The sequence below is a fragment of the Gobius niger genome, assembly GCF_951799975.1.
Source record: "Gobius niger genome assembly, chromosome: 7".
Taxonomy (NCBI): domain Eukaryota; kingdom Metazoa; phylum Chordata; class Actinopteri; order Gobiiformes; family Gobiidae; genus Gobius; species Gobius niger.
This window is the reverse complement of record NC_136858.1, coordinates 12320811-12348123: the sequence shown is the minus strand read 5'-3', so window position 1 is coordinate 12348123 and position 27313 is coordinate 12320811. Positions and strand designations below refer to the sequence as shown.

At 41.0% G+C, this 27313-nt stretch overlaps 1 protein-coding gene across 1 annotated transcript in view; it reads left to right on the top strand.

The window, feature by feature from the left end:
* Nucleotides 1-24641, top strand: part of LOC306965454 (semaphorin-4G-like) — a 43819-nt gene extending 19178 nt beyond the window's left edge. The window contains exons 3-14 of the mRNA XM_079559898.1: nucleotides 760-822; nucleotides 950-1048; nucleotides 2696-2789; nucleotides 4317-4430; nucleotides 4740-4894; nucleotides 8266-8441; nucleotides 10225-10369; nucleotides 13236-13458; nucleotides 14560-14675; nucleotides 16421-16575; nucleotides 20053-20111; nucleotides 23559-24641. Of these exons, the coding sequence (XP_079416024.1) occupies nucleotides 760-822; nucleotides 950-1048; nucleotides 2696-2789; nucleotides 4317-4430; nucleotides 4740-4894; nucleotides 8266-8441; nucleotides 10225-10369; nucleotides 13236-13458; nucleotides 14560-14675; nucleotides 16421-16575; nucleotides 20053-20111; nucleotides 23559-24559 (2400 nt within the window). The 3' untranslated portion in view covers nucleotides 24560-24641. The remainder of the gene's footprint in view (nucleotides 1-759; nucleotides 823-949; nucleotides 1049-2695; nucleotides 2790-4316; nucleotides 4431-4739; nucleotides 4895-8265; nucleotides 8442-10224; nucleotides 10370-13235; nucleotides 13459-14559; nucleotides 14676-16420; nucleotides 16576-20052; nucleotides 20112-23558) is intronic.
* Nucleotides 24642-27313: the final 2672 nt, after the last annotated feature.

Sequence of the window (27313 nt, the reverse complement as noted above, 5' to 3'; positions counted from 1 at the left end):
AATTATATCTTATTTATCTGGTAAAGATGGGGCTCCTGAACATGAATCATGATTTCCAATCTGAGTGCAAACCCAAAGAACACGCTGATTTAACATGGAATGACCCTGTCTCTACATATAGTCCCTTTCACCAGCCAGAAATACCACAGAATTAAAGTTTGGAGCTCAGAGAAAACTCAGTAATCAGGTATTAGCTTAGCCGACCATGTTTAAAATATAGCAGCCTCATTACACCCAGTGAGAATGCAGTGCCAATATTAATTTGTCTTTTCACTTTCCATTTTTCCTGTGGGCTGTATTTGTGTAATTAGACGTAGCAAGCTTCCACATCACTGCAGCCAGACAAGTTGTGTATACCAGCTAGTCGCTTGATGAAAGGACTCACAGTTCAGATGATCTGCTCGCGGTACAAAAATGATTATGGGCATACATTTTGTGGGGTAGCCCAGAAATGCCAATGCAAATGATGATGCTATGCTTACTATTATCGTTAGCTGCCAGCTCAAAACAATGAATTTTAGCCCTATTTACATAACAATTCACCAAATGCAAAGAGTTTTTAAGTTCTTTATCATCCAAAAAAGTAGTTATCTAGACAACAACGATCCAGTGTTTTTGTTTGTTAGAGGCAATACATTTTAAACCTTTTGCTACCGTCAACGCACAGTCTTCCGTAAAACTATGTGCCGTTTGGTAATAAATAATAAATACCAAAGTGAAAAGGACAGAATGAATTGCATACTTGCTTATGTGTTGCAGATTGAGTGGGAAGCTTCCCCAGAGCAGAAGCAGCAGTGTCTGACCAAGGGGAAGGATAACAAGGTGGGCACGTTGTTTTCTCTATCGCGGTAGCTCGCAAATTGTTCTCTCCGGTGCATCCCAGGAGTATTTTTCTCACCGGAGCGTATTTAATGCCGACCGTTTCTTATTTTGTTTTGTTTTTTTGCAGACGGAGTGTTTTAATCACATTCGCCTGCTGCAGAGGTTCAACTCCACCCATCTGTACATGTGCGGCACTCACGCCTTCAGGCCTCTCTGTGCTTTCATCGTAAGTCCAACAGCAGCAGCGGGTGTGACCGGGCTGATCTGTGACTGGTCATCTGTTCTGCTCTAATAGAATGAAAAAAAAAAAGTTATACCACGTTTGATGTATAATTTGCTTCCTTAAAGTGCATATGAATGGTTTGTCAATTTTTTCACGAGACCATAGTTGCATTGCACACTGACCAAAAAAATTCCAGTGTTGCGTTCATTTTCCACGAGATCTGGACTCCAGCTCATGCTCCCTGATTTACTCTGTCATAGTGTGAGGCCAATGAATCCTGGTATTTTCATCTTGGTATATACCCGTACTATCAGGGAAGAAGAAAACCTTTGATGGAATAACCAGGTCATACAGGATATTCAGGTCCTCGGCTGATCTCATTCTTTTGGCACATAGTGTTGCCGAACCTAGTGAAATGTAGGTAGTAACTTTTTTTGTTTACAAGCATACAAGCAGTGTATGTCATTTTATCTTTTTTATTAATGATTTTACTTGATGTGACAACAGACTGGTATAACTTTCACAGTGCAACAACTAGCATCGTTCCGATACCATTCTTCCTATACAGAGCACCAGTCTCATGGTAGATGGTAAAGGGACTCAACTTGTACAGCGCTTTTCTACCTTTATCAGGCCCAAAGCGCTTTACAGAAAGGAACCCATTCAGACTCTCATTCATACACCAATGTACACAGACACTGGAGGCAAGGTGGGTGAAGTGTCCTGCTCAAGGGCATTTGCGGGAGCTTGGATACGAACCCTTGACCTTCCGATTACGAGACGACGCGCTCTTCCAAGTGCGCCACCGTCGCCCTGATGATGCGTGTGAATAAAAACAATAGAGAAGCCAGTGAAAAGAGTCAAAGCACTGTGAGTTGCGCTGCTCGATTCTGCTTCCACTCTAAAGACTGAATGAAGGCACCAAAAATACAAATATACAGTGTATGGCTGTGATTATTGGCGGTTCTAATATCTGCCCAGCCCTCACAGCCAGTATTTAAGCTGCTGTGAGCATTAGCAATAGCATTAGCCACGGAACAGTTCACAATACTGTAAACAATACTGGGTAACACTTTATTTTACACTACCCTAGATACATTGTACCCCACTACATTTAGTACAATGTAATGTGCTATGTAACTATGTAGTACATACACAATGGAATAATGTGTATTAGTACTTTGGAGGTACATAATATAATAAGACTTAGGACCCTTATCTTATTACATTATGTACCACCAAAATACTAATACACATTATTCCATTATGTATGTAGCCTGTACAAGTTATTACATATTGTTACATAGCACATCATTGTACTTAATGTGGCAGGTACAATGTATCAAGGGTGGTGTAAAGTAAAGTGTTGCCCAATACTGGACCGATGGATCATGAGCGAGTTCCTCCTTAATCCTTGAAATATGGAAGTCTCCCTCTTACTATTTATAAATAGTAGCCATGATTAATAAATAGCACAGACATTATCCCATCAAACTGATCATAATTGGGGGGGAATAATTTAAAGTACGTCATATGCACTTTAAATGGATGTTTTACTGTGTGAATTTCTCGCGCTTGAGATCAACAGGCTCCTTTGTTTTCTTCCCTTAACAATGCCATGAGTCATGAATTTGTTCATCTCGTGTGTAGGATGAACAGACATTTGAGATGTCCTCTCCCCCTGAAGACGGCAGAGACAAGTGTCCGTACGGCCCAAGCACAGGATACACCGGCCTCATTATCGGTAAGACCGGCAGCAACCTCCCAAATGTCAGTCGAATTAGTGGAATAAAATGGAGATCAAGTATGTGCGTAGACTTTGTGACCTTTTGCTGTTGCCTCGTAGCATTTGTTGCCTTTTGCATTCTCGCTGCCGCCGGGGCCAAATGGTTGAGCATAGTGTTTCCGTATGAGTCAATGAGTGGTGCTGATATTTCTAGTATCTGTATGATGCACGACTAATGGACTGAAAACTCAAGGCATTTGGCACATGTGCAACTATGTGTTAGTCATAAATATCTTGCATAACCTGCAACTTCTGATTAGGTCATGACCTCACCGCCACTCTAAGATAGATATGCGCAATCTGACTCGAAAAAACTAAATTTAATTCATTTGATTTTACCACCAGCTGCTTTTGTGGCTATTTTGATGGTGGCTTGGAACAGGCGCCATAACTTAAATTAAATTAAATTAAATTAAATTAAACTTAAATTTGACTTGCAAAAGCTTACTGTTGCCAGGAGTGACTCATCAATATGATTAACCATATTTTGATACAGTAATGGTATTATGCAGGTATCTGACACTTTGTTGGTTAGAACAGGGGTTCCCAAAGTTTTTAGGCCATGACCCCCAAACAAAATCTAACTAGCATTTATAATAAATTATGGTTCAAAACATTTAAAATCTGGTTTAAAGGCTTAATATCACTAAAATGTGCTATTTTCAATCAACAATACATCAAATTCAATGTCAAAAAGGTAAGAAATATTGTCTTAAAATCATATTGTGACCCTACTTCAGTGTCCTGAGACTGCCCAGAGGGTCCGGACCCAAATATCCAGTAGTTTCACTTCCTGAATTTGACGCAATGTCACCGTAAGCACCTCCCACGCTTCACTGTGCAGCTGTTTCCATGAAGACAAGCTATGGCGAGGGTTTTCACTCCGTGATGAAAGGATTAAGCTTTGCAAGAGATGGAGAGGTGAGAAAAGCATTTCCTGGATACGTAGGACCTCAGGAGGAGCTTTATATCCGCCGCAGAGCTTAAAGTAGCCAGTGGGGAAGATTGAAAGATGACTCCAAGATGCGTGAGTGGGTCAAAGCACAACTCCAGGAATGCTTTTGATGAGAGAAACACATTGTAACATGGTAAAAGTCTTTTTTTTTAACTTTTTAATAGCCTCACTCCTGGCCACAGTAGGCTCTTGCCAAACCTGTTAAGTTCAATTAAATTCCTCACTCAGTTTCATTATAATCATCATTATAATCTCTGGTTTATTCTGCTGTTTGGTGGAATATCAAAGGACAGCCCGTGCAGTTCTCATTTTGCGCCGAAATTTGCTTCACTTCAGTTATTAGCTTAGCAACTAAATGAGTCTTTCCAGGACTAAGGCTTTTTTTTCCCGTGGTTTTGTTTGCTCTGATGTACTCTGTGGACCCAGGATGTGGCAGACCCCTGAGCTGGGACATACAGTAACTTCAGGATGTCTGTCAACTGATGTGCGTCACTTGCCTTGTTTGAGCTAATGAAGTTTTTCCTCCCCAGACCAACAGATCTACACAGCCACGCAGTACGAGTTCAGAAGTTTCCCTGATATTCGCCGCAACTCTCCGTCTCCTACACTGAAGACCGAGGACGCCCCCACACGCTGGCTCAGTGGTCAGTTTGTCTAAGGAACTCTCAATAGCTTGGACCCAGAAGTAGCTTATTATTTTTTGTGTGGGATGTCACACTTAACAAACATATAGTAGTGTTTTTTTTTTGCAATATTACCCTGCCTCAATATATTGGACTTCAGGTTGTTGTGACAGGCCTATAGTTCCGTAGCAGATTATCCAATCAGAAGTCGTATATATATGAGGTGCATAAGATTTTTTGGTTGCCTAATGCTGATCCACCTGTAAAGAGATTCACCTGAATATCTCTGACTAAGCGAGATGAACAGTGCTGAATGTGCTCCCTTCACAGAGGCCGACTTTGTGGGCTCGGCGCTGGTGAGAGAAAGCACAAACAGCCTGATGGGAGACGATGATAAAATCTACTTTTTCTTCACGGAGCGGACAGAGGAGCAGACGGCGGCCTACAGCAGCAGCCGAGTGGCGCGGGTGGCGCGGGTCTGCAAGGTGAGAGAGGCTTCAGTGGAGATGTTAGAGATCTACGGGGCCTTGAGCGGAGGAGGGGGTGCAGTAACAGATGATAGGCTGTGCAGAGAGAAGCGCTGGTAACAAGGCCCAGAGGTGATTATAGGAACAAGCCGGAGCTGATGAATGGACTGTAGGTCTGAGCGCGTCATGGGGAGAGAGGAGAGATTGCTCAGTTCTTTGCCAGGAATATATTTTAAAGGGAAAGTATTATACAAAATCAACTTTTTACAGCTTCTAAGCATGCGACAATGTAGTTTTCTCATCAAAAACAAAGCTGGAGTTGTGTCTTGAACCACTCACTTATCTTTGAGGTATCTTAGCAATGCAGCAGTGGCTCATACGATGCTCCCCCAGTTTCCCCTGTACTTCTCCTGAGGCCCTTTCCTCACCTGTGGATCTGTGGCAAAGCTTTATCCATCTATCACAGAGCACTGGCTTCACTACAGCACCGGGGCAGCCCACTATCATTTTTTCTCTCGCTCTAAAAGGCTAAAGAGGGGTAGGGGGTGGGAGGAGCTTAAGGTGAGTTCACCTGGTGAACCAGGAAGTGCAGCTACAGCAGATTTTGTTTTAATTCAATATTTTTATCACAAAGAACATACACCACTGGGGTCACTTAAAATGTCCTTATTTTTTTTTAAATAAAAGCACTTTTTTTCAAGGACAATAACATTAAATTAATCAGAAATACAGTCTAGACGTTGTGAAAGTTGTGAATGCCTATTCTAGCTGGACTCGTGTGATTTTGAATGGAATACCTACATACAGTATGTGTGCAGAGGGCATCGCTCCAGGGTTCTAATGGTACATTGTGTTAGTTAATGGTGTTAAAGGGTAATTGATTATTAGAAAACCCTCTTGCAATTATGCTAGCACTGCTGAGAACTGTTGTGCTGATTAGAGAAGCTTTAGAACTGGCCTGGGTGACCCCAAACCTTTGAGCGGTAGTTTACATTTAACTGTTTACTTACATGTTAGAGTTCAAAGTGATCGTAAGTCAGTCACAGAGAGATTATGCCGCTAATTAGCTTAAAACAGTAAAGCAGGCCTTTTTCCACTATTTTTTTTAAATTATATTCATTGTCAGATTATGTATTATCATCAGAGCTGTCAAGGTTAACACATTAATTCACGGTAAATGGAAAGATAATTAACAAATTAATCATGGATTAGTCACAAATTAACGGCCTCATATGTTATAAACAGCATCACCTGTTACAACTGTCAGCAGATCGACATTTCACATGGATTTATGGAGGACTTATTGGTTTGAAATGTGAGCAACGGCTTCAAACCAGCTGTGATTAATCAAATTGCAGAAGTGTGATTAATCTGATTATAAAAAATTGATTAACTGCATCAAATTACAGTATTTCGTAAAATGTATGGTTGTCCAATAGAATCTATTTATATAGTACATTTAAACAACAGAACTCTTCCCAAAGTGCTGCAATAGACAAAACAATGTATTTTTTAAATATATTTCTGAAGTTTTGAACCTAAATTATGGCAGTAACACAGAAATGTAAAAGCCTTTGAGCAGATACACACATTTACATTGTCGCAGAACTGTTCAAAAAGTAATCCAGATGACACCCAAACATCGTGTTCCACAATAATAAGAAGCCTCTCGTAGGTAGCTAGTCAGATTTTGACACCTATGTCATAGAAATATAGAAAGTCAGTTTTCTATTCACTATACTACTTCATCATTTCTTTTTTACTTATGGTTTCTAAGGTTATAAAATATTTTTTCTATGGCATTTCTTTTGTAAAGCATTTTGCTGAATGATTGACTGGGCTATTTATGTTCTTCTGTAATTAACTGAAAAAAGATGCCACTTATTGCCGGGGAGAAAAAAAAGCATGGCCTTGCCGCTTCGAGCTTCTCCTTTGTGCTGTTCACGGAAAGTCTCAATAGGACATGTATTCGTGCGTCACGGTTCAAAAAGTCCCCACGGCGAGCGATTGCCGGCCTGACTCTTTCGGAAGGACGTTCTTTCAAGCGCAAACCTGTAGATTTCAGTAGGATCTGGCCTATGGGAAGCCCTGAGCTCATTCACAGTCTGATTACAGCCTCCCCCTGCCATCTGTTGCACTCCGTGGGCAGCGCGCTCCCTCACATGTCTAACCTTGAGCCGCCTGGATCGCTCCCTGCCTTGTCCTTATTTCAACCATGAGCGACACAGGCTATATTGCCAAAATGGCCCGTTATACTACTTCCACTAACCTAAAGTTGTGAGCGCCAGTACTTCCTGCTCGTTTCCTTTTAAGATGAGCTTAGAGCTGTTTGAATAATTATATTTTCTAAAGATTACATTGTGGACCGTGAGTTTCTGGTAGATGATTATTGCGTGTGAAGAACCTGATGTAGGATGTAAATACTTTAACTTCTGTTTAAAAAGTCAGAGAGTTTGTCTTGAAGCTAAAGGCTCATGTTAATTTAATGAATCATGAAATTAAAGATCGATTTAAAAACAGAAATGGTCAGAGGGGCCGATGGCACAGACTGGTTTGCCTCGCTTCCGTCAGTCTACCCCAAGGCGCTGTGGCTACAATAGTAGCTTATGGAGTGAATGAATAGTGCAATGTAAAGCGTCTTTGAGTGTCCAGAAAAGCGCTATATGAAACTAATGCATTATTATTATTATTATTGTTATTATTAATATAAAAAATTACAACAAATCACAATTAACGATATGGCCCCAATTTTTTATTTTTTTTATTTTTAGGTATTTAGGTATCGCAATAGTAACATTATCACTGTATTCAAAACACCAGTTTTTCCCATCCGATCCGATACTGATACTTCAGAGTCATCACTGATACCGAGTACCAGTCCAATACCACATCAAGTGAATAAGCCTGTAAAAATATCCATAAATATATATACAAATATATAAACCTATGGCACAAGGCTCATTATGCAGATTAAACAAAGCCTGTGACACTGTGACTTACGCGGCTTGATTCTATGTTTCTATGTAGGCAAAGAAAGGTAAAACAAATGTGATTATGAGGGCTTTTATTGTCACCATAGCCCAAAACAACATTTAGTGTTGGGTAATCGGTATAGACGAGTACCTAAATGAATTTACCACGCCAATAACATCCTGTTTCAAATGAAGTACCCACAGATCACTGCTGTTTACTCCTGCGCTCAAAGGTGTTCATCACGGCGCCATAGCTTTACTAACATTTGCTTTCTAGCCATTAGCTGAAAGTCAAAGTTTGTTTTCTCTGGTTCAATATTTATTTATTTGTATTTGCATTGTTATTGAGGTTTTTATGGTGTTTTACTTCTTGTAGACTCCATTTGTGGCTTACCCGGCTGCATTTGTCTCCCACAGGGCGACCGGGGCGGACACCTGACCCTGCAGAAGCGCTGGACGTCCTTCCTCAAAGCGCGACTCGTCTGCGCCCTGCCCGAGTTCGACTTCCACTTCAACATACTGCGCAGCGTGTTCGTCCTGCCCGCCGCGACGCCAGACCGCACGCTCTTCTTTGGCATTTTCGGCCTGGAGTGGTGAGTCTGAAGCTTTTTGGCCGAGGCTCCGCAGAGAGAAGGGAGAGCAGATGTAAATGAGGCCGAAGGAGATAAAACGGCACCGATCAATAAAGTTGGACAAGCGAGGAGAGAGGGGCCGGATGAACGGCAAATGGAAGACGGCTCTTTTTGTGAACAGACAGAAATCTATTACGGGGTTTAAACTAATGCTGGTTGGAGGCAGGTCAGAGCAAACGTGGAACGCTTTATAATTTTGTTAGTTGTGACATTTTTTTCCCGCACATTTACAAAAGACAAAAAAATGGATTTGGTCACACGTCTTGTTTAGCATAGACCCTCTCATGGGAGTCTCAACTTTTCCACTGTTTTGCCGTTTTCTGGCGGACGATAAACATATTCATCACAAACCAATACAGTCGAGCCAAAATCGTGTACAAATCGGGTCCATATGTATGTTTTTTCACAGCAAATTGTTCAGTTGAAACGAAAACAGCACTTGTTGCTAACGCTAGCATATGTAGCATGAAGCTAGCGTTAGATTCCTGATTAGCATTGTCCGTTTTTTATGCATTTAAGGGCTGTTGAACCACTTTGCTCCTTTCCATATCTTTATATAGTAGAAAAAATATACCTTTTATTAATTCAGCATTTGTTAGCCACTTAAACCTAGCACATTTTCTCCAGTTTGGCTTTACCCAGATCTAAAATGTTCTTGGAAAAAAAGTGTCAAAATAGCGACAAAAGAGACAAAAATCGATGCAAAGGTGACGAAAATGTGTGACGAAAACACAACAAAAAAAGCCACAAGAGCAACAGGAAAGTGACAAAAACGCAAGGAAAAAGATCAGTTTAGATGAGTTTTGTAGGTCTTAGCTTTCAAATGAGGTGTTTCAAATGCGCTGGAAAAGCAACAATAACACAACAAAAAGAGCGACAAAAACACGGCTAAAGAGTGATGACAAAACAACAACAAAAAGCAACAAGAAACCCACGATAGAGCAACAAAAAGGCGATGTAAAAGTGACCAAAACACGCTGGAAAAACTACGAAAACACGTCAAAAGTGCAAGGCAAAAGCGGCGACAACGCAACAAAAAAGGCACGACTAGTTTGTAGGTCTTAGCTTTCAAATGAGGCGTCACACTGGCCCAGAGGCTGTAAGTTCCAATTGAGAAGCTTTTTTTCTGGAGAAAATGCACTCGCTTAAGGCAGGGGTAAGAGGTTAAAGTAATGGAGAAATAGGAGAAAGTTTAGTTTTTTCCTCTGGTTGCTTCGAACATTCTCAAATTTCATTATTATTATTTTATTATTATTCATGAACATAGACAAGATTGCCAGCTCAAAACTAAAACGAATGCTTTCCACTGCAGTATCATGTCTCATCAAAAATCTTCCATTGTCTCCTTCAAAACTCCAAAACCAGGATGTGTTACAGCCGCAGAATTGTCTGTAAACCTGACCATTATTGTGATTGACCAACGTTAAAGTAAAGCCACTACTGTCCACTACTAGAGTTTCCATTTACTTCAGTCATTTCTTGAACTCTTGCAGTCGCTCACTTCACTTGCGTTTTTCTTTCCTTCCAGCTTACCCCATTTATCTGATTGTGCACTTGCCCTAACCCTCCCCCTTTCCTTTGCTTTCATCTTGTTCCTATCCCTCTATCTTACTTAGCCGTCTTTCTGTACTTGCGTCGCAGTTACTATGACAACACACAGGTTTTTTTTTTTTGTATTATTGTTTCCCGCCGCCTGCTCTTTCTCACTGTTGTTCCGCTCCTTGCGTACGCTGTGTCTTTGTAGGAAGAACGTCAAAGCGTCTGCAGTGTGTCGCTTCTCCCTGTCAGAAGTGCAGGAGGCTTTCCAAGGGCCGTATATGGAGACCCAGGACTCGGGCTCCAAGTGGAAGGAGTACAGCGGGAGGATTCCTGACCCCCGGCCCGGAACGGTAAACACTGCCGTCAGACACACGGATAGAGAGATGGAGGGTCGGGCGGCAGATGCTATCGAGGCTGATGATATCGACAAACACTGCCACAAAGGAGAATCTACCAGAGTGAAAATGACTTTGAGTTAAAGAATATCCATTTTATAGTCCGAATAATAACTTTTATACAGATCCGATCAAGAACTCATATTATCCATTAGTCATTCCGCACACATTACTCACGCACCATGTGCTTTTATATACAGTATATATGGGAAGGTGGCTGGGTTATAGCACTAGCTAAAAGCTCTTCATGCATCACATCAGCTGCAAACACTAATTGTGCCTTGGTTGATTGTATCGTCCCTGATACATACAAAAATAAATAAAACAGAAAGATAGAATAACAGAACATTTTCGAGCTGGTATCACCTTGAAGTGATTGAAGTGTTATAAATGAATGAAATAAAACGTCTGCACAGACTATTGCTTGATTGCTTGACCTTGCTGTGGAGATCAAGTTATCTCAGGTTCACATTGGGACACGGCACTCTCCTTTAGAAACAAATGAAACTTAGTCACTCAGTGGTGAGACCAATAGCCTTTCAGTACAGCTTCTTTTTTTTTTTAATCCATAAAAATCTGGATTAAAGGGCTTTATATGCCCCGCCCCCACTCTCTAAATTCATCAAACCTAAACCGGGAAGGGGTTTCTGCAGCAGAGACTCCTCCAGAGGAGATGTTGAGATCCCACAGAAGAACAACATTTGGACCAGCTTTACTGTCCATGAGAGGATGTCCGTTTCAAACAGTGCCAAGAGAAAGCCCATGTTACTTCTCTTCCAAAAACACAGGAGCAGTTATGCTATAATCTGGTCCATTTACAATGTGTTTACTATCTGTGTATGATTATTCATTCATGAGCGCAGTCTCTATCAATATCCATGAATTATCATTATGGCAATATAAGGACATGCACAATGGCCAAGGATGGCACGGTTTCATCATGGCGGGGCTGACATTGCTGCAATACCACCAACCTGCGAATTCAGAAAACCCAGTGCAATTTGAAAACCACTGGGGAGTTGACCCACGTCAAAAAACAACTTTAACGCCTGGTTTCAAAGAACGTTACAGTTTCCAAAGCTCAATATTCCCCTGTGATAAGTCTGGGGTGGGCACAGTTTATGAAAGCATGCAGGTTTTTGATGTATATATTTCAAACGTTTTAGCTTTGGGCTTTGAGTGACAGGAGAACTGAGGAGTCTCGTTGTAAGCTTTCCACCTTCTTATCCTCGAATGGAGTGTTATGTAAATGTGAGGGATCTATGGTCACGCAATATCCATGTTATCCATTGTCACAATATACTGTACAGTGTTACACAATCACTGAAGTTTTAGATTTGCATATTTTTTGATCAAACCAAAAAGCATTATGACTTTAAAATGTGCAAAAGTTTCCTTTTAGCCATGATTTTAATAATAAATGTTGCTGTCTGACAAGTCATTTGTTCATTCCAAGTCTAATCAGTGCATGTTCATACAGTATATATGCTAATTAGATTCCCAAACAAAGATTCATATTCTTTAGTCATTTTCAACACCCTTAGATGTTCTTTATTGCAGTATACACACGCATGCTTTACGGAGATAAGATTATAATGATATTGGATACACCATATTCCCAGGGAATGTAAACACAACCAAACCCATTTATTTCCACATTAGGCCCCGGAGATATCTCACAGAGGCTTACAGCAGCAGCAGTCCATTGCAGTGAAATGACTATAGTGTCGCCTCAATGCCAACATCATGAGGCTTAATTTCAACTCTCCATAATAGGAGTGATGATGTGGTCAGGGCCGTGAAAGCCTGCGGAGTTGGCTGGTTTCATCTGAAAGGGACAAAGAAAGATGAGATGTTGTTAGTCAGGTGTGGAGAGTGCTGAGGCCAGAGCATGTCAGCACAAGTGGACTACTTATATCCTCCTACGCCAGTGTGTTTGAGTACAAGATGTATACTGAATTTAAATAGGAAAAGTCTGACATTTATGCTGGGGTTTTCATTGGACTGCTCTAGGGCAGGGCTGCACATGTAAGGAAATAGATTTTAGATAGCGGTTTTGAACTGTCATGGTTATTGCAATATTATCGCGATACTTACCTAAACCATTTCAACACAGTACATTTCATTAATGTAAATAAAATTTTAAGCAATTACTTCATCAAATTATGTCAAAACAAGAAACAATGCTAATACAGGGACAAAAGTGTGATTTTGCAGTTTAATGTGGCCTGATGCTAACCTTCCTTTATTCCTATGGAGGGTTAGCCGTGTCCTGCGGAAATAAATAAATCTATAAACAGTACATGGAAGAAAACAAGCAGCCGTTGGAAAATCACTGACATGTTAAAAACGTTACACAGGATGTAAATACTTCACAGGAGGAGACTTCTGTGTTTACAAATGCAAATGTTTTAGCTTTGAAGCTAAAGGCTAACGCTAATTTGATGCTAACAAATTTTAAGATTCACCACAATCTGAACAAATTTTTTTTGGAAAACTCGTTTCCTTAGATTTTCTTTGTTTTTTAATCTTATTTTATTTTTAATTTGCATAACAAGTGTGGACAGGAAATAGTCACTACACCACATTAGCCAACAGGAAGTTAGCCGCAACACTCACACAGAGCCCAATTTGTCGATGTATTGTGCAGTCCTAGTATATGTTTTACTTTAATAATCAGTCTCCATTAACCAATATAAACAGCAGTGACTTAAGAAAAAGCTGGGAGGGTTGAGAAGACCGCGACAGATGAGCGATTTAAAGGGAAGAAGAAATGTTGTCTTTTTTTTCTCCAACAATGCCTTTTCTTCTCTCTTTGCAGTGTATAACAGACTCTTTGAGGGCCAAAGGCATCAACGTGTCGACCTCTCTGCCCGATGACGTGTTGGACTTTGTCAGGAGGCACCCACTGATGTCCCAGCAGGTCCAGCCCACAGACCGGCGCCCCCTGTTGTTCAGGAGGACCACCGACTACACACAGCTGGCTGTACATGTGGCAGAGGCTGTGGATGGACAGGCCTATCATGTCTTGTACTTGGGCACAGGTGTGTATTGGGTAAAATTATTTTATATGCAGCACAAGTGACAAGGGGAGGTTTGATTCCCAAGCCAGATTGGAGTTTGCATTTTCTCCCTGTGTGAGTGTTGCTCCGGTTTCCCCTACCACTGTAAATATGTACAAACGCATCTCTTCTGGAGCCAGGACTCCCCCGGAAAAGAGATCTTTCCTGGTTAAATATAGATCAGATCAAATAAATTAAAATACACAGAGGGGTTTGTCAGTTTAAACAGCAAAGTTTCTAAGCTCATGGATTTAGACTTTTTGTTCATCCAACACTGACAACAGAATTTGTTTACACATCTGTGAAAATAAAATAAGTGCTGATTCACAAGCAAACAAATACAATTTCATAAATGGAGTTCTCTTCTCATGTATGGCTACATATTAATGAGGAGAAGGTCAAGGTTTATGTATAGTATGTAGTCAACACAGCCAAAGTGCTACACAGGTTTGAGAATAAACTATAACAGTTATAATAACAATGACCAAATAACAATGACCATGTCCAATGTCCATTTGGAAGTTTCCGTCCATATGGTTATTGAGATCCATAATAACCACTGTAGAATTTAAAGTCCAGAGTTTGATAATGAATTTTTTTGTGTCAAGGTCTGACGCTGGATATTATTAACTAATAAGGCAGTAAAACGATCAAATCTAATAACCTTCTAATTACAAGAGCATTTGACTTATTTTGTTTAAGGGACTATCAATCACTAACCTTAGTTAAGCTTAGTTGTGTGAAAATGTTGTTCACAAAAACATAGCCAAGTCTCTCAAGTTACCAGTTTTAGGTTTTTCCAATGGTTTTACTTTGCACTACCCTTTCAGGTTGAAACTTGTACCCTCTGCTGACGTCATTCATACGTTCATGTTGTAAAAAGGGAAGTAGTTTGAATTGCTCTCAATAAATCTATGTGCTGTACCAAAGTGAAGGAGTCCGGAAATAGTTTCAAAAAGCTACTGAATAGAAAACAAAACGGCCCTCGATGGCCCGACAGTCGTGTTATTGTGATGAACGAGGAACTTCCTGAAAGTCGTCCGTGATTAACTTGTGATTTGTCCCGTTCATGTCCTCACACAGATGACGGCTGGTTGCACAAGGCAGTGCACGTTGAAGGTCAGCTGCACATCATTGAGGAGCAGCAGCTGTTCGAGGAGCCGCAGCCAGTTAGCGCCGTGCTCCTCTCCACTCAGCAGGTCAGTGCACTGTCACAACAGAACTGCACACAAGGGCCAAAAGACTCTTATAAATCTGCAGCAGGGGTTTATTTTCAGCCCATATTTCAATGCTTGTCACCTCTTCATACGCAGTTTTGCTAATAAGTTAACATACATTGAAGGGTTGCACGATATACCGTCAAATTATGGTTTCCGTTATATGAGGTGTTGCAATATCCGCATCACAAGAAGCCACGAAGTCTCTCAAAATCCCCAAGGTCCATCTGACTGAGACTTGGACATTTTTTGCAAACATAGTCTTATACTTTTTGTCATAGTTTTCTTGTTTTGGCAGGCGTTTTTTTTATTTTGATCAAATGTAATGTGTTGCAACAGTTTTGTAGAATATTGAAAATATGCTGTGCCGCCCTAATATATTGGCATCATTTTGAACAGTGTGCTCATGTTTTTTTTTCTTCTTCACTGGTCAGAGAAAGACATTCAGCAGAAAAGCTTAAATTGATTTGTTTTACTGTTTCATGCTCTTTTTAAATCTCAAAAGGTGTCAAAATATGCCAAAGTGTAGATGGTTGTTTAAGGAAGCAGATACACTACTGCACACTCTGAAGTGGATAGTATTAGGTTGTGTTGGTGCCAAGACACAATTAGGCAGAATACAAGCACAACTGTATACAAACGCCTTGAGTAGATACGGCGCTGCTGCTGATAAGAGGTGTTATGTGTTATGGGTCAGAAACAGTCTGTTACACCCACAGTTTGAACCACACTCGGCTTAACATGAAAACAAACTCCGCAGCGCTTACTAGACAGATGGGCGTGTGCCTTACTTTACTGTTTTTACTGTGCTATTGAAATGGGACCTTGTGTTAATGTTGTCTATGAACAAAAAAATCAATCATTATCCCATTGATGCAGACCACATGATCACGTTTAAAGCCACCTGAGGGAAAACAAAGGGGGAATAAAAAAACTGTTTCACCTACTGCTGCTCCGCCAATACTTTGAAAAAAAAATGCTGAATAGAGCTCAATAATCCCACCCACTTACAAAAAAAAAAATCATAATTTATTTTTAGCATAAATTTAAGTTTAAAAGCAAGACACTGGGAAATTGGAGATTTGTCTAAAACCTTATAAACCGAAAAGTTGTACAATAATTTTGCCGTATTTTCAAGTATTGTTTGTTTTCTTTCTGGTTAAATATCCACACAATAGCCAGTAGTTAGCACATAGCTGGTTTGCTAGCATTGTGCTTTTAAACTCTTAAATTTAATACTCTTTATATTTATACTGTATATTCTAATATTTGAATTTTGGAAAAAAAAATGTATGAATGTATTTTCTACAGTTACAGAGACATGGAGAGCAGCAAAGTGGTCCAAGAACCCATAAGAACATAAACCGGAGAATGCTAACCATGATGCTAATGTGATTAATTAATTGGATTAAATTGGTTAATTTCAATGCTGTTTTTTCAACTTCTACTGGACAATGTACTTAATTTTCAGATGTAAGAATGAGACGAAACATTCATATAGACCCGATTTTGACTTGAAAATGTATGTGAACATCCTCAAGCATGGCGGATATCCATGGTAACAGTGAATTTTTTCCAAGTCTATTGTCCACAGAATATTGCTGCATAATCTAGCAGAAATAGATAGAGATAAAAAAAAAGAATACTGTTTCAATACACCAAAAAGGTCAGGAACCACTGTTTTCGAATGTAATTGGTGTGTTTTTGACTGTCCTCCTCCCTCACAGATGAGCATCTACATCAGCTCCCCTTCAGGCGTGCTCCAGCTGCCTCTGTCCTATTGCCAGAGATACTTGTCCTGCTATGACTGTGTCTTCTCCCGGGACCCCCACTGCGCCTGGGACGGGGACAACTGTGTGGACATATGGGCTCTGACAAACAGGTGGGTACAGTAGGACACACAGCAGCCGCCGAATACATCAGAACATTCTCGAAAGCCTATGCATGTGATTTGAAGAATGTGGATTTCTTTTAGAGTTTCGAATTTCACATGAATAGAGTAGAAGAAGAATACATTTCATTACGAGAGTTTGTATTCATACAAAAAGAAAACTTTACTGTGACCAGGCTCGTCTTTCCTCAGACCTGACTTGTAACCTGACATCACCAGCTGGTTTCCATGGCAGGGTTTCTGTGAATCCATTTAATAGGATTCACACTGGCATTAAATAATATATTCAACAATGTTTACTGTTCATCAGGTTTGGCTGAAATTGTACACAATGTTTTGTTCCAAAGTTTTCCGTTGCATCCAATTTGCTTTGGAATATCAGGATTTACCCTCTTTCTTCTGTTTGAAGGAATTTTGGAAATTTTCAGAAATAAAATATGCAGTTATGCACAGATTTTCATTTGTGGCATTAAAAAATATCGTATTTGGACATAAATATGGCATTAAAAATTAAGTTAAGTTCCCCGTAGGGAAATTTGTTTTCTGCATTGACTCATCCTCAATGCCGCTCAAAAGTTTGGGGTCACTTAAAATGTCTTTCTTGAAAGAAAAGCACTGCCTTTTTCATGAGGATAACTTTAAATTAATCAAAGTTCAAAGATTTTATTTGTCAATTCATTTGACAATTAATCTAAATAGTTAGCTTCCTGCCTGGTGGATGAAACTGTTCTTTAGTCAACTGGACCTGGCTCGTGGATTCCGCAGTCTAATTCTCTAAAGGGAATCAGCCATCACACATTCTCTGCGATGGGCACGTAGGGTCTTTGGTGATGTGGGCACATCACGTGACAGTCACTGTAGACTCCTGGAGATCAGTGATGAACATATCCCAATCCGTTGTGTGGAAGCAGTCCTTGAGCTTTTCTAAGGAGTCTTTACCCCTTTGAATCTTTTTTTTCGAACTGGTTTAGTGACTCTAACCAGTGGCCTGTGTGCTGGCAGTAACAGAACAGCTATGTGGCCCTAGGCACCGAGATGGGGGAGAGGGAGCGCCTTGTATGCTCCTTTTTTAGAGGTGTAAACCAGATCCAGGATGTTGTTTCCCCTTATTGGAAAGTCAATGTGTTGATTTGGGGAAAACGCTCATTGGGTCTGCGTGGTTGAAATCCCCAGCTAAGATGAGAAAGGCATCTGGGTGGGCTGTCTGCTGGTCACTGACGCTCTGGAACAGTTCATTCAGAGCCTCTTTCCTGTTTTTGATGTTGGAGGTGGCAGGTAGAAAGGCCTTCATGATCATAAACTCCACGAGGGGTGAACAGTGTTTGCAGACCACAGCGACGTCACGGCACCAGGCGTCATTGGTGTAGACACAGAGTCCACCGCCGCGCCTCTTACCTCCCTCGGAGATCACTCTGTCCGATCAGAAATACAGTCCAGACATCATTAATGTTGTGAATGCCCATGGATAAATTTTAATGGAATACCTACAGAGGTGTGCAGAGGCGCATCTTTCCAGTGTTCTAATGGTACATTGTGTTAGTTAATCGTGTTAAAGGGTAATCGATGATTAGAAAACCCTCATGCAATTATGCTAGCACTGCTGAGAACTGTTGTGCTGATTAGAGAAGCTAAAGAACTGGCCTGGGTGACCCCTTTGGAACGGTAGTCAACAACACAGGTTCCAATGCATCATTGTCGATACAAATGTGTGTGTTGTTCGTTGAGCAACATATAACCAGCAATATTCCAAAGTGTGGCTTTAAATTGTGTTTCTTTTTATTATTATTTTGTATCTTTTATGATTAACGTCTTCTTTTACCGCTTTCTCCATCAACATTTTTTTTCTCACACTAGTATCAAAAAATAGAAACGTTATTCAGTTCATGGATCCAGTTTCAAACAATAATAATAAGAAAACACTTTTATGGTTTAAAATTCTTTCTAAAACTCCCCCACTCCCATTATGTCCTTATTGGCCTTCCATCTGAAAATTCAATATCATCTAACTCTATATCATGAACCTGTGCACCCTGTTTGTGCCTCTTTTAGTGTATCACCATGACTTGTCACAGTATCTTCTTATTGTGAAATCCAAGCTCCTGCTCAAACCTGATGATGCTGTGATAGTAAACATGGCGTGAGGCGGCGTGTGTTCTGATAAACGTGATCGACCGCTTTCTCTGTATTTTGCGCTCGTGTGGGTCATAAAAGCGTAAACGTGACCGTAAAGCACACGCTGCGGGTCACCCCTCCCTCTCCTGACCGTGCATTGCCTAATCAAAGCAAATGGGGTGATGCATCTAGGTCAAGCCTGACAAGGGTTGCATTTTAACAGATATGAATGTGAGCGTCTGTTGAAAGACTCCAAAGAGAAAGTATGAGTGGTATGATCTGATCTGCCTTGAACCGTGGCGAGGTTGTGCAGCAAAACAATGTTTTAGCCATAGTTTCAGTCGTCAACATCAATAATATGTCATTTTAAAGGTACAAAAAGTTGACTAATATGAACAACAATAAGCATTTATTCGAAGAACATTAACAGTATGTTACTTTCTACCCACTCCTTTTCAAAACATGTTTTCATTTGGTTTGCGTCATTGTCAAAGATCAAAGTTAGCTTTGTTCCAGCACATTGTGTACATGCAGAGTTTTGAAAGAGTACTCTCAAATATGTGGTGAGTAAACAGTAAATAGAGCATGAATGCAGGAGGAAGCGGAGCACTACAAAGTCATCTTGAAATAAGTCATATGTACCTGATTGGTTGCACTAATTCCAAGAAGTCTGACCGTGAGGCAAATATTTCTTTACACCCGAATAAAGAAAATACAAGTCAATTCCGACACATTTTTGTGTGCAGTGAGATCTTTTGTCTTGATTTAAGTGAGGGAGGGAGAGCAGGGTAGAGAGAGCGCTCAGCTTCCTGTCTTTCAGTCAGCTGGACCTGGCCCAGAGACTCCGCCGTCTCTGAAGGCAGCACACTGAAAAGACTGTTGTAATGTCTTTTTCACCACCCATTAATAATATAGACAATATCAACAATATCGACTCAAATAATATTATTTGTTTAGGAAACAGAAAAGTGTATTGATGGTTATATTTCCCAAACATTACCCTTCTGTGGATGATGAATGTATGTAATTCAGATCTTGGTTTTACTGATAAATATTATAATGTTTATCAGGGCTGGGACAAAATATTGGATCACGATACCAAATATCAATACCGTACTTCCAATTCTTCTGTTTTTGGAGGCATTTTTATCCTGCACTCCTTTTCCAGTAACAGTTACGCAGCACTTACATTGTCATGTGATAGGGCACTTCTCAATCGTAACACTTCAATAAACGTCTATGGCCTTTGCTTTATAAACTTTGGACACATGATTGTTTTGTTTTTTACACATTTTATTTTTTACAGCACTGTCTCCTTAACTGTCACATTTTCACTCTGTTCCTTTACGTTCGCAGATCGTCTTTAATCCAGGACATCCAACACGGCAGCCGAGGATGTGAAAACTTCCATCCAGGTTCGTAACAAACAAAACTCGAGCTTCCAAGGAGAGAAAAAAAAAACTCTCTCTCTCCTCCATAAACAGTCATTAAAAATACGGAGTGGTAAGCAAAGAAAAAAAAAGTTGTCATGAGATCTGACGTCCTCTGCTGGCCAAAAACCCTCTGCCTTCTTCTTTAATCACATTTTGTTATCACGTTGGAAGAATCCGCTTGATATTCAGGGCAGGCAAATGTCTCCTCTCACTTCTGCTCTCTCAATCTGTCGAAACGTAGCCGCCGCTGCCCCCTCATTGTTCTTTCATGACACCAAAGTTCGCAGTCCACATTTTAAAGCCGTCCTCGGATTTGCCCGAGACACACAATTAAGAAATAACGCAAGTCAAGCCGATTATAAAAGCTTGTAAATAGATGTGTTTGTATCGGGGAGAGAGAATCAAGCGTTTGGTTAATCACGCATTCCCGCCTCCGCACGTGTAACTTGTCAGTGCCGCGCCAATTAGTGCGCCCGATGTTCATTAGTGCGGGTGAAATCGCCACTTCAGACGCGGCGCTTCCATCTTTTAATTGTTAAATATCCCCCTTCCTCCTCGCCAGATCCATTAGCTAATTTTGCTGCATGTTTTCTGAACAGTTTGAATGAGTCGACTAATGAGGAAAACACGTGGCAAATAAAGAAGCAAATGTTTTCATATTCCCTCGAAATCATTTATACTTATTCTAGTGGAGCAGGAATCTGATTAAGTTTACTTTTATTTCTAAAATATGACACCGATTACTTCGAAGGCAACATTTTAAATAGTGTTTTAGAAGCAATTTAGATAATATACACCCAGCTCCTAACATTGATCGCTCCTCAGGACACCCACTCTTCGCTTGAAACATTTACCAGGACTTTTGAAAGTGCAAAAATACATAATCACACTGTCTGTATACTCCAGCCCCCATCTCCCCTGGCCCACACCCACTCTTCAGTGCTTTGTCACCGGGTAATGCTATGTTATCTAACAATGTAGTTCAGGGGTGTTGAAGTGTACACTGTGTGGAGGGCCACGGATTGCTGGTCTCTGCAGTCAAATATTTAACCAGGTGCATTTTAGAGAGGTTTAATTTAGGAACCTTAATGCAGCTCTGTCTCGCAATTAAATGTTAGTTATTGATGCTTTAATGGAGTGGATTCAATAAACTTGTGTAAACACATCCAAAATTGGTCTGAGGGCCACATTTGGCCCCAGAGTCACACTTTGGGCGCACCTGATGTCGTGTATCGATAAATCTTAAGTAATTTGTGTCAGTGGCGATTCTGGCTTAAACATGTGTATGAACATATGTCTTTAAGGAAACATGATGAAGCAGGAGGTGTGGGGGTCTTCCCCCTGGAAAATGTTGAAATAACAAATCATTTTTCCTATGCTCTGGAGCAGTCCAGAACAGCTTTCATTTGAATCATGTGAATTTGCTGGTTTGATGAATGCCACAAATGGTCCTGTATGTTTTTTATTTATTTATTTCATTGGGACAGTGCATGTTAATTAACAAACATGAAATACATGAAACACGCCGGATTGTAGTGGCTAATATCCACTCGTAGTCCCACGGGCTAGGGTCACACAAGACATATTTGATCTATACATAAAGAGCACCTGGGGAGAGGCTAAAAGTTGTGCTCTTTACCGAAAGGCCTAAGTATAACCGACATAATCACTGTAAAGCAATGAAGCAAACAAGCACATAAAACTAAAAGAGTGATTAGGACTGTGTGTGTGCAGCACATTTATTACTATGTTTTGTTTCATTTCGTTGTTTTTTTTTACAATAAAGCTCAAATATAGAGGCTTTTATTTTGTAAGAGCTGCAAGAACATTAACGACCTTAGTATTTTTAGTTCAACAATGGACTTGGATTGAAAGACTTCCTTTGATGCCGCATTTGCACGTGTAGTCTGTAATATAACAGGGCCAGAGAAAGTCAGCAGCTCACACATAATAAATATCTGTTGGTTACTGTTTAGCGGAAACTCCATCATATTGTACAACCGCAGCATATTAGAATGTTGCCATTTTTACTTGATATTTAGACTTAAAACTGGAGCTGATAATAAGAATAAGTAATTCCCATGGTTTCTGTATAGTGTGCGAACCCTGCTCCTATTTTTGTCAATAATGGTTATGATGGTCCTGCATCTTCATGAGGGCAGAGTTGTGGTAAATTACTCTGATTGGACCTGATGTGGGAGTATAGTCCGTCTGAGAGTTTTTCTCCATTGCAATTAACCTAAAACAACCAAGAGCATATTACACGCCCAACATAGGGCGAGTCAATACGATCACATGTTAAATCTGACTTTCAATGCCTACTAAATTATACATTTGATCTTGATCCAGCAAAGTTAGGGAAACTCGAGCAGCATAAATAATGCAAACCTCCCCAAGAGCCAAGATTCAGGTGGTGCCAGGGGAGAGCGAGCCTGTCTTTGGGAGATATGAGCTGCAGTGCTGAGAAGGATAAGTCTCAACATAGAAATACTGAGATAATTAGCCAAACTGACATCCAGCCTAAACAACAGATTGTGTGTCGGGCGGTGAGAAAAAATGGAGCAAAGTAATTTACTATGCGTGACCAGAATGAGTGGAAGACAGAGTTTTTTTCAATGGCTTTCTCATTTATATTTACTCGGCTGATTTCTTCCTCAAAATCTGCTTTCCTGAGTATTTAACCATGTTATAATGTTGTTCTCTTGCCATAAACGTACCTGGAGTAGTAGTTTGCGTCTAGTGTACTTTTAAGCAATCCTTTTCACTTTTGGTTTCTTTTTCTCCTGCTGAAGCTGTATTTCGTAGATGTAGTTGCATCATAAAGGGGAGACGTAACTGTCCTTCACATTCTTAAAGCCTGATAGTCCATCACCAGACCCTTCTGAGCCGTTATGCACTCAAAGTGTGTTCCTCATGGTGTTAGCATGCCATTAGCTAAAAGTAAAAAGGGTGTTTTCACAGTTTTATAACATGACAATCAAATCCTGACGGGATTACTATCGCTGCTTACTGTCTTTTCTTTACCTAGACACTATTTCAATTTAAAACATGAATAAAATATTGATATACCCTTTAAACTCATGGTACATAATTATTTTTCAATGTGAAATATTGCATATATGTTTTATAATTAGAATCACAGTATTTTTTTCCAGTAAATTTCCGAGGTTGCTATATAATGGTGAAACAAATCTTGCTTCACAAATATAAAAAAACAGGTGTAGTGCCTTTAAAGGAGGAGAGCCATGTTATATTACAATATCACAATGCGGTTACGGCTGTTAGCTAGTATCATTATTAAATAGGCCAATTTTGGTGAAAAAGGCTAATTCATTTCAATATAAACTTCATTTCCTTTTTTTGTTTGAGATATTAGTAGATTTTTCTTTTGACGCCTTAATAAATGACCCATATTCCTTTGTCTTCCAGACGTAGCGGAGAGAAGCCGCTCGGTGCGCGTGGGCGACGATGTGCTGCTCCAGTGCGAGCTCGCCTCCAACCTGGCCTCCTCCGTGTGGACCCAGGACGGGCGCGACCTCCAGGGCTATGGCCTCAGCTCGGGCTTCAGGACGGGCACAGACGGACTGCTCATCATCGACGCCAAACCCGACCAAACGGGACTGTACGCCTGCTACGCGCAAGAGAACGACATCCGGGTGCCGATCGTAACCTACAACATCACCGTTCAAGCGGATGTGCCTTCCCCGCGTATTCTTGAACCTATCGAGGACGTAAACACCGTCACTTTACCGCCACTGGGGGAGGAGGCGACTTCCACTGGGCGCCCGCTAGCTCCGCCTCCTGCACCGCTGCTCCCCACCTCCAACTTCCTGAACTCGCAAAACATGGAGGCTTTGTATCTCACGCTAATCACCATCCTCGGAGGCGTGTGCATCGTGCTAACCGTGGTGCTACTTTACGTCGGATTCTGCCTACGCACCGGCAACAGGGGGAAGTACTCGCTGCGTGACGCCGCCGCGGCTTACCCCAGCCACAAAAGAGTGAACAAAAACAGGAAGCACCGAAACTCCGCCCACATGGAGCTGAAGACCATCTCGTCGCACTGCAACGGCTACGCTAACGGCGGCGCGAAGCATCACAACGGCGACGTCCAAAACGGCGGGTTTCTCCAGATCGTGCCGGGAGAGGGGAACACGACGTCTAATAGGGAATCGCCCCCGCCGGCCCCGCCCCTCCCGCCCACGCCGAATCACCCGTCCCCCGATGAGTGCGACTTCCCCAACGGGCTAGCGGCGACTTTGCCGAGCATGCTACGGAGGATAAACGGCAACAGCTACGTCCTCCTGAGACAGAGCGACTCGGCAAACACGTCGCCCAACGGATATTCCTTCACGGATGAGCTGAATAAGATTTTAGAAAAGCGGAAACACACGCAGATACTCCCCAGGCCGGATGAGAGTTCTGTGTAGCGCCCCCTTGCGGCGGGAGGACTACATCGTTTTTCACAATCTGGTGCTTAAGTGCCTGTTATTTTTTTTCTATCGTTGCAATGGACTCGCGCGATGATTTTTGAACTCCACTTTTAGACATTCCTGCTTCCAATTTCACTAAAACGAAACAAACAAAAAAAAATCTCGGATAATTTCTACCTCATCACAAAAGAGCCCAGAGGAACACACAGCAAAGTCATTATGCAGTTTCAAAATCTCAAAAGCACAAATCGGACCAAACGGACGGACTACGCTGACCGCATAGGAGCGCGGCGATTGGCTCCTGCTCTCGGACTGCGTTGGAAAAAAGCGAGAGAGCAGCTCGCCAAAGTTTGTTTGCACTGACAACTGCACAGATGGCCTATGCATTTTTAAAGAGTGTCATTCAGGCTTTATAAATATTGAGCGAGCAGGAAAAGGTCTTTGGTTTGGGGACGTTTTTTAATTGAATCAACGGACCAGCCGCAGCTACTTGGAAAAATGGTGAACTAATCTTTATTTGTCTTATTCAAGTATATCAACAAGTTCTCTTTAACTTTTGTGAATAGGAACGGAGCATTTAAAGCCACAGTGCGCAACATTTTACGAAATAAGAAGGATGCAATATTTTCATTGGCATCAGCATAGCACAACATATACTGGAACGTTCCGCACTGTGGCTTTAACTGCAGTCCTTTCCTAGTTTTGCTGATACAGATCATACCCTGGCATCAAAACGAATACTACAATTGTTACTAATTTGTTGTGTAAAATAGTGATTATTTCACCATTTCTAACGACTCAAACGGACAGCTCATCCGATTACACGCCAGTATTACAAGATGCACTTTAACGGTATTGATGAAGGACTTTTCAGAATAAAAGGGAATCATTACTCTTGGACCTTTCAAATTGAGAGACAAAGCGAAGAGGCCCAGCTGGATGGATCGCAGACGAAAGCGCGGATCCGCCGCCGCCGCATGAGGGAGAGCGCGGAGTGCAGCGGCGCAATAAAAACGGCCCGAGGTAAATAGTTTTTATAGCCTCCTCCTAACACATCCCCGCGCCGGCACTTTGCCAAACAAGCACTTAACTACACGCATTAGCAGAGGTAATTTGGCGGGGGAAATATCTCACAGATGAAGATGAAGCGTGCGCGGGTACGTAAGGCGTAATAAATTGGGCAAAACCAGCAGTTGCCGAATTGTGGGAAGGAAGCCAATGTTACAGATCATTAAAAATAGCTGGTGGGATTTTGCTTTACAGCGCAATAAGGGCACGGTGTGAGGATGGAAAGGGCATAGCATAAATAGTGTCCAGGGATAATGAGGGATAATGCCTTTTGCAGAGAATACTAGCCATGGCATTTACAGTCAGTAATATTGGGTTAAAGTTAGGGGGAAAAGTTTATATTATCATTTTAAAGAAAGTTGAATGTCAGGTGTGTGTCCTGCTTCCATCCTATTACTGTGCTATTACAGGATCGTCCCAAAGTTGAGGGTGGGTGGATTAAAAAGCAGGAAATTGGATTCACACTGGCATTAAAGTGATAGTCGGCAAGTTTGCAAAGTGAGAGATGGAGTGAAATCTGCCTTTTACACGTCCCGTAATACAATCGATCTGAATGTCCTTTAGGAGCAAATAGAGATGAAACTATAACATCTACTGCTTTTCTGTTGTTTTGTGACGGTGTTTTACCCTTTAGCCCTTACTGAGCACATTTTCTCCAGTTTTACCCAAATCTAAAAGCTTCTCTACTGGAGCTCACAGCCAGTAGGCCAGAGTAGCGCCTCATTTGAAAGCTAAGACCTGCAAAATTCATCTGAGCTTCATCCTTGTTTTTGTTGTCACATTTTGTTCGTTTTTGTTGCGTTTTGTTTTAATCAAGTTCTCCGTCACATTTTTATCACGTTTTCATTGCTTTTTTGTAGCTTTTTCTTCCGTTTTGTTTGCGTGTATTATACCTGTGATCAAGGCACATAAATGTGACCAAAACACAACCAAAAAGGACCAAAACATTACAGTCCAAAGAAGCTTGGATCAGTTTTCTAGGTCTTCGCTTTTTAATGAGGCGTTACACTGGCCCATAGACTGTAACCTTTTAGATTTGGGTAATACGGCCTGCATATTTATATAAAGACTTGTAATACTACTACATATAATATAATGTGATACTATTATATCAAAATTCAATCATGCAAAAAGACTGTATAGGATCTGTATCGGCCAGCATGATGTGTCTAAATATCGGATTGGATCGGGAGCTTTTACAACAGGACATCCCTACTGTAAAAGACTTCAAAACAGGTGCTCTTCACTTTCGAGACATAGTGAAAGCTTGTTAGTGAAGCAGTTATGAAGTTAAAAAGTCCACGGTGCTCATCCTTCACTCCTGGCTACACGACCTTTCACTCTGCTCGATGTCATCTCACTACAAATCAAGGTTCCAACGTTTATATTTGATAATTCGCCGGAATCGCTTGACTGCAGCATTATGCTACACTAACCGTGTTCACTCGAGGCTAAGCTCTATTGTGCTCATAACCTTGAACATAATTCCTGTCTGCATGTGAACAACACACTGTTGTTCACACTGTGATTCATCGCCTTCCTTATTATTTTTCCCAAACATAATTAGAGTCCTGGCCTTATTTGTGACAGCAGAAAGTGAACGCTGCATATTGAGAAGCTTCCGTTTTATGGAAGAATACGAGCAAGGACGAGCCCGCTGTTATTAAAGATTCGCCAACATCA